This window comes from Anarrhichthys ocellatus, unplaced genomic scaffold (assembly GCF_004355925.1).
Source record: "Anarrhichthys ocellatus isolate YVR2014 unplaced genomic scaffold, GSC_Weel_1.0 scaffold68, whole genome shotgun sequence".
Taxonomy (NCBI): domain Eukaryota; kingdom Metazoa; phylum Chordata; class Actinopteri; order Perciformes; family Anarhichadidae; genus Anarrhichthys; species Anarrhichthys ocellatus.
The window spans coordinates 1,130,988-1,140,553 of NW_022280098.1; the positions used below are offsets into that span (position 1 = coordinate 1,130,988).

The following is a 9,566-nucleotide window of genomic DNA, read 5'->3' on the forward strand; positions in this document are numbered from 1 at the left end:
ATGTGTTTTTTGGCAAACTCTATGCGGGCTTTCATATGTCTTGCACTGAGGAGAGGCTTCCGTCGGGCCACTCTGCCATAAAGCCCCGACTGGTGGAGGGCTGCAGTGATAGTTGACTTTGTGGAACTTTCTCCCATCTCCCTACTGCATCTCTGGAGCTCAGCCACAGTGATCTTTGGGTTCTTCTTTACCTCTCTCACCAAGGCTCTTCTTCCACGATTGCTCAGTTTGGCTGGACGGCCAGGTCTAGGAAGAGTTCTGGTCGTCCCAAACTTCTTCCATTTAAGGATTATGGAGGCCACTGTGCTCTTAGGAACCTTGAGTGCTGCAGAAATTCTTTTGTAACCTTGGCCAGATCTGTGCCTTGCCACAATTCTGTCTCTGAGCTCCTTGGGCAGTTCCTTCGACCTCATGATTCTCATTTGCTCTGACATGCACTGTGAGCTGTAAGGTCTTATATAGACAGGTGTGTGCCTTTCCTAATCAAGTCCAATCAGTTTAATTAAACACAGCTGGACTCCAATGAAGGAGTAGAACCATCTCAAGGAGGATCAGAAGAAATGGACAGCATGTGAGTTAAATATGAGTGTCACAGCAAAGGGTCTGAATACTTATGACCATGTGATATTTCAGTTTTTCTTTTTTAATAAATTTGCAAAAATTTCTACATTTCTGTTTTTTTCTGTCAAGATGGGGTGCTGAGTGTACATTAATGAGAAATAAAATGAACTTTTTTGATTTTAGCAAATGGCTGCAATGAAACAAAGAGTGAAAAATTTAAAGGGGTCTGAATACTTTCCGTACCCACTGTACTTTCACACATTTCAATAGATCCCTCTCTCAATGCCGGCTTCATTGTGTTGAGAGAGAATACGTCAATCTTTTACCTGAAGGAATCGATGAGTCATCCAAAGGCAGGTAGGACTGAGCTCTGATGCACACCTGATGGTCGTAGACATCTGCTGCCCCCTACACACACACACACACACACACACACACACACACACAGATTCTTTTAAATCACGTATGAGGCAGTCATCAGATAAAGCACAGACTCAGAGAGGACCAGCCATTATGAAATGTTGCATCTGTGATTAAGCTTCATAGAACCTGGGGTGCATTTGCAGCTTAACAGTTCAGAGGGACATTTAAGTCTTCTGTTTGTCATATTTCATATCGTCTGATGCCGACCAGGTTAGACACGTGTGAGAGAGAGTGAAGTCAAGCCAAAGAGGCTAGAAAACTATTTGGCTTTAAAAGGTCCTCATACCAACTATGAACTAGTTCCTCACCTACGAGCCTGTACTGCACTACAGAGCAGGAGATAAGGTTAGCGAGGTGACTGGAGGGTTGACCCGGGGGTTCACTTCTCACCAGGGTTGATCGCCATGGTAACTGATGCTGCACACATAACCTGAGATAACGGATCAACTCGTTTAAAAACACCGCCTGGTGACCAATCAGAGCTTGGTATCGTACGGTATGGATCGTTAGATAACACACATGAATATGAAGAAGACAAAGTGAGGAAGGACAGCTGCTGATAGATCTCAGGCTGAGTGAGATCTCTGCTTCATCTACAGCGTGATGGACATCATGTCGAGAGAGTTGTTGAGTCCTAAAGGCAACATTCATTGAAGAGTGATTGATTCATCAATTCCAAAATTCACATGTTTTTATCGAACTAAATATTCTGCTTCGATCCAAATGTGTTGTTGGCCTTTTAAGAACTACACTTTCACTGAGGTAACACATCCTCCACACAGAGGCTACATCATCTAACATCATCTAACACACCAGCCAGTACATTTATATAAGCACAAGAACAATAGATCAGCTCATATTCCAGAGTCATGCCTTACTGTCCCACAGATGCATTGAGTTACTTTGCTACCAGTACTTGTATGTGTGCTGTGTGGTAGATATGAAAGTAAACCTTTTTACTGTTCTGAATTATGTTTTTATATCTTTGCTATTTTTTTATTTGTCTTTCTTTCAAAAAAGATCTCAATGAGAAATACATCTTAACTAAGTACGAACCTCATCCTTCCCCTTGTGTTCCACCTCACGCTCATCTTAGACCTCCTTCACTCTACATTAAAGATGATTGAATTCATTAACAGTGTATTCTTACTTCTTTGTCAGTGATTGGATGATCATGTAGATGATCATGTGCTCTTACCTGTCCCGTCAGGTTGAAGTAGGCGTGGTTGGTGAGGTTGATCGGGGTGGTTTTGGTAGACCGGGCTTGGTATTCAGCAGTTAGTGTTTCCCCCTGAACACACAATTTAATTTGACTGAACTGGCCTCTGCAAACTTGATTGACATGCAAAATCCACTTAATGTCGTAGCTGAAAAACTAGCTTTTTAAAGCTACTACGAGGAACATTCATTCTGTGCTGCTGTTGATGAAGCTTGTGGAGAAAAGCGGTAGTGTTTCCAAGCACCAGAGTCCCTTCAGAAAAGCTCTGGATTTACTGCAGCAGGGTCTGACAGTGTGCTACACTCAGTCCTGGTTCTGGTTCTCCTGTGCTTCCGCTGATGCTCAGCCATCCAGCCTGGGCCCCCAGCAGCGTGGTGTGGGTGTTAGCTCCCAGTGGGGACGGGCAGAGCAGTGAGGAGAAGCTCTGCTCCGAGGAGGAGGAGATGCTGCTGGGCGCGGAGCTCTCCTCCCACAAGGCTTTCTGCCAGAAATCTCCTTCGGTTTAGGCAACAAACCTACTTGGTTAGATTCAGGAAACTCGTGGTCTGGGTTCAAATAAACCCTTTCTGGCATAAAGCACTGAAGGCCGATCTGGGTCTGTCCATGGCGGGCTGGTTGCTGCCGGAGGCCCTGCTGGATTTCGAGCTGAAGAAGTTTCTGTAAATCTTTCTTCTGACTTCGCAGTCAAACTGGACCCGATGACAGCATTAAGAACGACCATAAAGAAAGAGACAATCTTCTCTCTGATGATAGGTTTACTGCTGAGACACCAGTAGCCGATTAAACTGAGACTATTTCATAAGCAGTTAAAGTATGAACGAATATGGCATTTTACAACGTACAACACAGACTTCCTTGAGGGGAATAAGAGGTCCTGCTCTGTAATAACTCACCATTGTTTTTCATTTTCAGGTTGTTTACTTTTATCAGAACTTGTTGGGTTTCCAGCATTCATGAGCCAAAACTCTTCAATGAGAAGATCCGAGCCAAAAGCAAACCTCGGTGGATGAATAGAAGTGTACCTGAACCAGGTGTTCTTACCTGTAGGGTGTAGGAGACAGAGACCTGGACCTCTCCAGGATAACCCTGGTCTCCATCTGGACTGGTGAGACTCAGCTGTACACCCCCCTCCACTGCTGTAGCAAGCCAGATAGCCTGAAGAGACAAACTCATACATGCAGCATCATACAGCAACTACATGAATAGGATTATAAAGTGGAAGTTGTCATTGTTACAAGAGATCAATAACAGCTTATGTCAAATAAAATACTCCGGAAGCACAGAGGTCACAGTGGATATACAACTCCTTTATTTTTGTATAAATATGAGGTCTGACTTTAAATCTGCAGGTGGACATCTTCAACACTTTCAGTGTATTTAGTGCAAAATTCAGTCTCTGTTTCTCAGGACAGTGTTTCCTTGCTGAACGTCATTAATGTGACGGTAATAAAAAGAACAGAATATACCCACTTTAAGACTGACAGTGATCAGCTTTAGCTGAACTTTAGAATCCATTTACACACAGAGGGAGAGGACTGTGGATACGTTGGACTAGTATTAAAGCTGGAGTGAGGCACTTTTACATAGAAATGAATGTCCGATTCATTCAAGCCCGTCACATAATGCAGATTAAGCCTATCGCCCTCTGTAGTGTCCGCAGCATACTGGATTTAAGGTGCCTGGTGTCCGCAGAGACTTTCCCCGCGCTGTCGCACCCATGATGCGTTTTACATTAATCGTCCCGGCCTCCACCAGCTACACAGGGCTTAATAACCACACGGTCTCCCCCGCCGTCGCCAGCCTCAGAGCTATTAATAGCTCGCTGAATTAGTCTGTCAGAGTGCTACAAAGGTCAGGACAACCTTTTAGATGAGGCCTTGTAGATATGATGTGAGTGAAGATGGACTGGCAATGTCTCAACTCCAACTGGCGGACTGCTGAGGAGAAATAGCTGAAAGTTTACGAGCATACTGAGCTCGTCTCCAAATCATGCGCATAGGATCGTGGGTGTTTTAGGAGCACAGAGGATACACACATGCAGCGTTGAACATCCTCTGAACGAAGGACTCGGTCCTCAGTAGAATCCAAAGGATCCTGGACAGTGGAACAGTCCTTCAGAGCATCCTTCAAACTCAGGATCTGTCCTTAATGAGCCAGTTCGCCTTCAGGGTAAATGAGCAGACTGCTGCTTTTAAAGCTAACCATCACTCATCGCCTGATTGATGTAGTTTAACCGGTGTGTTGTTAACAGACATCATATGTCATTATCACGTTCATGAAATGTACGTACAATCGCTCTGCTCCTCACCCACGGCCTCGTCATGGAAGTGCAGCTCCGCTTATCCCTCAGGTAAGCACTATTGGATCTGTCAGCACTGATGCTGCTGTTAGCACTTTTAGCATCTTTAGCTAACCATGTTGGGAGCCGTGTGGGGTAAATCCCTCAATCATAGAGATGCTCTAAATGTAGCACCTTTATCGATCCTATTGCTCTAGCGCCACCTTGAGGTTGACATTTGAGGTTTTGACCATAGACTGTGTATAAGAAGTGGACGTCGTCATCGTGATGTCAATCATTGGTTTGTGGACTGACATTATGAAGCCTCGAGTTCGGCGATTTTCTGCGTTGTTTTTTTTGCAGGCAAATAACGGAAGTAACCATATTTGTATACGTCTCTGGCAGAGACCTGTCAATCACAGTAGCCCCGCCCTAAAGCATCCCCTGCTTTATGGTCTGTGTGACTCTAAATGGACCATAATGTACTAAATGAACATCATGCTGTATTGAAGAAGACTTGAAACTAGAGATTGGGACCATAAACTCATGTTTACAATGTTTACTGAGGTAATAAATCAAGAGAGAAGTAGAGTCATTTTCTCATAGACTTCTATACAACCAGAGGAGTCGCCCCCTGGTGGACATTAGAGAGAATGCAGCTTTAATACACTTCAGCATCGGCTTCACTTTTCAGAACCGGAGGTTGCCGCCTGGTTTTGAGTGAAATAACTTGACTGTTGGATGGATTGCCCTAAATACAGCCTCACAGAGCTGGCTGAACAAAATAAAAATTAACGTTAACCATCACAGTGTAACTAAAGTTTCACTGACTCAGTAGAACATGTGTTTCTAGTCTCTGATCATGTTTCATTGTAAACAACCAATCAGTGTTTAAAGCAACAGGAGGAGAGCTCGTAACGTTAGCAGCACCGCTAACGGCTAACCAACGGAGGTTCACTAGTTACATTATGATGCCTTCAGGCTCTGCTCAGTGAAAATGAGTACTGGCTGAAGGTAAATTATAACGTTATCATGATGTGTTCACATGTAGTTTTGGTGATAAACTTGAATAAATCCAGTAGTTTGAAGGAGATGTTTTTACATTAACATAAATATATATTAGAGATGAATTATGAGCCGTTTACACTAATAATACATCATTAAAACTACTAATGACAAGATTTGTTTTAATCAATATAAATACAATCTTTTATTTCCTTATCATTTGAATAGTGTGTTTATATGAAGAAAAAACCCACTATCAATTATTTTAATAAAGTAAAATGATAACATTTATAATTTTTGATGGTTTACAGACTTCAGAGCGGTTGAAATCATTTTTAGGACGGTGGTAAAAAAGAGACTGGATCCGTGTCGACCAGCTGCTATAATCAAACAACACAGGGATCTGTATCTGGTAATATGGATCATCAATGATCAATGATTACTATCAGCGGCAAACAAACACGATCAGGGATCTAAAAGTTATATTTGCTCCCGTTTGTCTTTTATTGCGATCAGTGATCCGATCCGCGACTCCGATGATCCGTTTTATGATTCGTTGCACCACTATGGATAACATATTATACTCAACAGAACTACCTGTCTAAACTTACTGTATCTTCTCATGTTTTCTTACTGGTCAGAAAGCTACAGAGGGAAAGCTACAAGCACACACGGGTAAATTGTTCAGGGCAGCCTTCCATGTCTCAGCCAAACCTAATGGAATAATGGGTACCTTATTGAAGCCCCGCAGCCCTCCATGCAGTGCATTGGGTCCATTATTGACATCTAGTCGGTACTCCTTCCCCTCCACCACAAAGCGTCCCAGTGCGATCCTGTTGGCCACGCGGCCCACCACAGCTCCCAGGTAGCGCTTATCTGACACGTAACCTGAAAACACAACACCGTATTCTTCTTCACCCTCACCAAAGCAATGCGTGGTGCTCTTTCTCCTCACTTACTCCCACTATTGTTCTATCAAATGCAACTTGATGAAGTATTATTGTCAGCACACTGTTTCTACTGACATTTAAAGCTACCAAACAAACACGGTCGCTTCTGCATGGCATGATGCAACACGTTTTTAGGTAGGGAATGAATGCCATCTAAAGAAAAATAAAGATATCCATGAGATCACATTATTTTAGGAAAGTAAGTTCATTTGCTTATTGTGTAAAAGAAAAGCAGACAGAGCACATGAGGACATGTGTGTCTCCTTCAAAATGACTGACAGAGCGTCCCTACCCCACGTATAGTGTCTCATACTTGAATTCAGGACCCATGGCAAACATTTCATCCGTGTTATCCATTTCATTTGATGTATTAAATGTGCAGCTGGGGCTGGGAGGAGAACACTATGAAGCCATGAAGGTTGGGCTCGTAGTACAGGCAAGAACTTCAACCTACTTTCACCCCTGGTTTCAACAAAGCAAGAGGCTTACTGCATTTCTGTGATTTGAATGTGATCATCACAGCAGAATAAACGTAAATATGAGAAAGAACCTAGGGATGAACAAAACTGGTAGCTAGCTACCTCCTTCTCCTAATATAGAATAAATATGTCGATGCAAATAAAGCCGCATAGAAGGAGGATCCTCTTAATACAGGGGCGAGTTCATCTGTCCTGTGATCAGAGAATGGTCCCTCTAATGTTTAAATGTGTGGGCAGCCCAGCAAACCTTCAACACACAGCATTTACAATTATTATGTAATTGGGAAATCTTATTCCCTTTGATTATTTTAATGCAGTCTATTGGGAGGAAAATAAATATTCTCCTTACTATACCTTCCAGGTCATCATAGCCCAGGACTACGTCTTCCATCCGTCCATCCCTCCCTCTGCTGCACACGGACCTGATGATGGCACCCAGGGTGAGGACCTCCACGCGCACCAGAGAGGACTGGAGGACCCACAGGTCCACACGGCCCAGCCCGACCACCTGTCCCCACTGCTGATGGCTCACCTGAGTCATCCTGGTCACAACCACAAGCAGACCGTCACCTTCACATCACTCTGAAAATGTTCTTTTCCCTCAAATCTCATCCTGCAGCTAAAGTTACACTGCATTGGTCGTGCACCTCTGAATTTTTGTATCACGTGCAGCGTGATCACATGACTGTCACAAATAGTTCACTGATAAAAACACTATTTACATTTCCAGGATTATACAAAGACCAGTTTGTTTGTAGATGCTTTAGAAACAGGTCTTCAAAATCTACATTTGAGATAATATTTTGCAGCCAACAGGATATTCAACCTTTGCTTCTTCATAATGAATTTAATAATTAACTTTCTTCTTCACAGGTCTTGTATAAAGATAATAAAGCAGTCCATGAATATGAAATATGAGTTTACAGAGAGTCACAATCCCTCTTCTCTATAGTGGAGGTTAGTTTATATGGGTTAGGGTTACACCTACAGTCTATGGTCATATCTCTGAGTTACACTCGTTGTCTTTTAATTCTTCACAGATCATTTTGTTTGTGCGCCCTCTGGTGTTCAGGAGAATAATGCAGCGCACAGTGCGGAGAGTAAACGCCTCAGTTCATATTATATATATAACTTCTAATCAGGGTCATTTCATGCTAGCGTTTAGTTTAGTGACCCTGTGGAGGCTGTGACGTTAACACATACTATAACAATATACTACTACTACTACTACTACACTACTACACTACTACTACCACCACCACCACGACACGTCCTCTTAGAGCCGGACCACAAACAGTTAAACACTCACACCAGACTTTGGTGTGTCGGCTGCTTGCTGACCGTTGTTCACTACAGAGTGTGTGAACTTTGTGTCACGTCTTTTTGTTGTAATCTACACATTTGACAAACGGTTATCTGTTCACGTTCCACCTGTCGCTCACCTCGGGACAGTTTAGACGATCGAGTCACGTGAGCATGGATGTGCAACAGGATGGACACGTCTTGGCGGATGGGATACCCACGATGAAAGGTGCATACCGCCACCTACAGTACCGGGTGTGTAGATTCACGAAGACTCACAACCGGCTTAGTTCAGTAGAGTCTTCTTCTTCTGCTACGGGACTGGAGTGTCCAGTGGACTCCAGTGTTCAGTCGTCTTATCGATTGCAGTGCTTAGGGCGACTCGTGGGGTACAACAACGAACGCCCACTTTTTCTTCTTCTCTACTGTCTAAATGCACAGCCGCGTGCACAGCTGGACTGCTGCTAAAAATGTCTTTTCCTAACAACATTTCCTTGACCTCGATGGAAAACGTTATCTTTGGGAAAGATCACAAGGATTTAGGAAAATCCAACTGCACTTCCACAGTGCTATATTATTATGGGTTAGGGTTAGGTTTCAAAAAGTATTCTTTGCATTTGCTTCTAATATGCCGGTCATCTTAATAAAACAGGCTAAAGAGCTCCTTTAATGACAGGCTGAAGAACCCGCGTTGTGTGAAGGAGATACTGCTCCTTCTTCCGGCTGCTGTCACGCTTTACCATCAACACTGCTCCAGTAGATCGCACAAACCAAAACCAACGCTTCCCTCATGTGCAATATTAATGAAACTGTCAAATATCAATATTTCCTATGTGCAATAATGTGATTTTAACTGTTACTTTTACTGTTTAATTGTATTAAAGGGCTATCTTTATTTATTTATTTTCCCTTCTTCTCACAGCTCTGTCCCCTTTCACTGCAAATGTACCCCCCACCCCCCCAGGTACTTCTAAAGTCTTATGTCATCTCAAATGTGGACAGCCCGTGGTAAAAATATCACTTCATTACTAAGGTTGGAATTGGAAAAAAAAGCTTTGTGAATGGGACTGCTGGACTTTTTAAACAGAATTCCTTGGAGTTGAGGGATTACCCCGGGGTCTCCCTGTGGTGGGTAATGTCAAATGAAAGCCTCAAAATGCACCAACTTCACCGACAGTCTACCGAATTATTGAAATTGAAAACTTGGCAGCCCTGCCAATATGCTAGCAAATTGTATCACGCTTTTGTATTTAACACATTTTTTGTTGTTGCATGTTGCTTTACCATATGAATTTAAATTGCAGTTGGAGAACTTTAAATCATTCTTATTTGGAAATGCAGTGCAAAGA

At 43.0% G+C, this 9,566-nt stretch overlaps 1 protein-coding gene and 1 long non-coding RNA gene across 4 annotated transcripts in view; one reads left to right on the forward strand and one right to left on the reverse strand.

The window, feature by feature from the left end:
- The window catches only part of LOC116397557 (uncharacterized), a 256,577-nt gene that overhangs the window by 213,428 nt on the left and 33,583 nt on the right, over positions 1 to 9,566 (forward strand). The window lies entirely within an intron of this gene.
- The window catches only part of galm (galactose mutarotase), a 60,734-nt gene that overhangs the window by 28,743 nt on the left and 22,425 nt on the right, over positions 1 to 9,566 (reverse strand). Inside the window, exons 1-6 of one of the 3 annotated variants that reach the window (XM_031873074.1) lie at positions 8,358 to 8,397; positions 7,270 to 7,457; positions 6,220 to 6,374; positions 3,245 to 3,358; positions 2,183 to 2,275; positions 888 to 969 (exon numbers count right to left, since the gene is read on the reverse strand). In XM_031873074.1, coding sequence (XP_031728934.1) covers positions 888 to 969; positions 2,183 to 2,275; positions 3,245 to 3,358; positions 6,220 to 6,374; positions 7,270 to 7,456 — 631 coding nt within the window. In that variant the 5' untranslated portion in view covers position 7,457; positions 8,358 to 8,397. Of the gene's footprint in view, positions 1 to 887; positions 970 to 2,182; positions 2,276 to 3,244; positions 3,359 to 6,219; positions 6,375 to 7,269; positions 8,260 to 8,357; positions 8,398 to 9,566 lie in introns of those variants that run through there. The other 2 variants (XM_031873073.1, XM_031873072.1) reach the window with 2 other exon arrangements.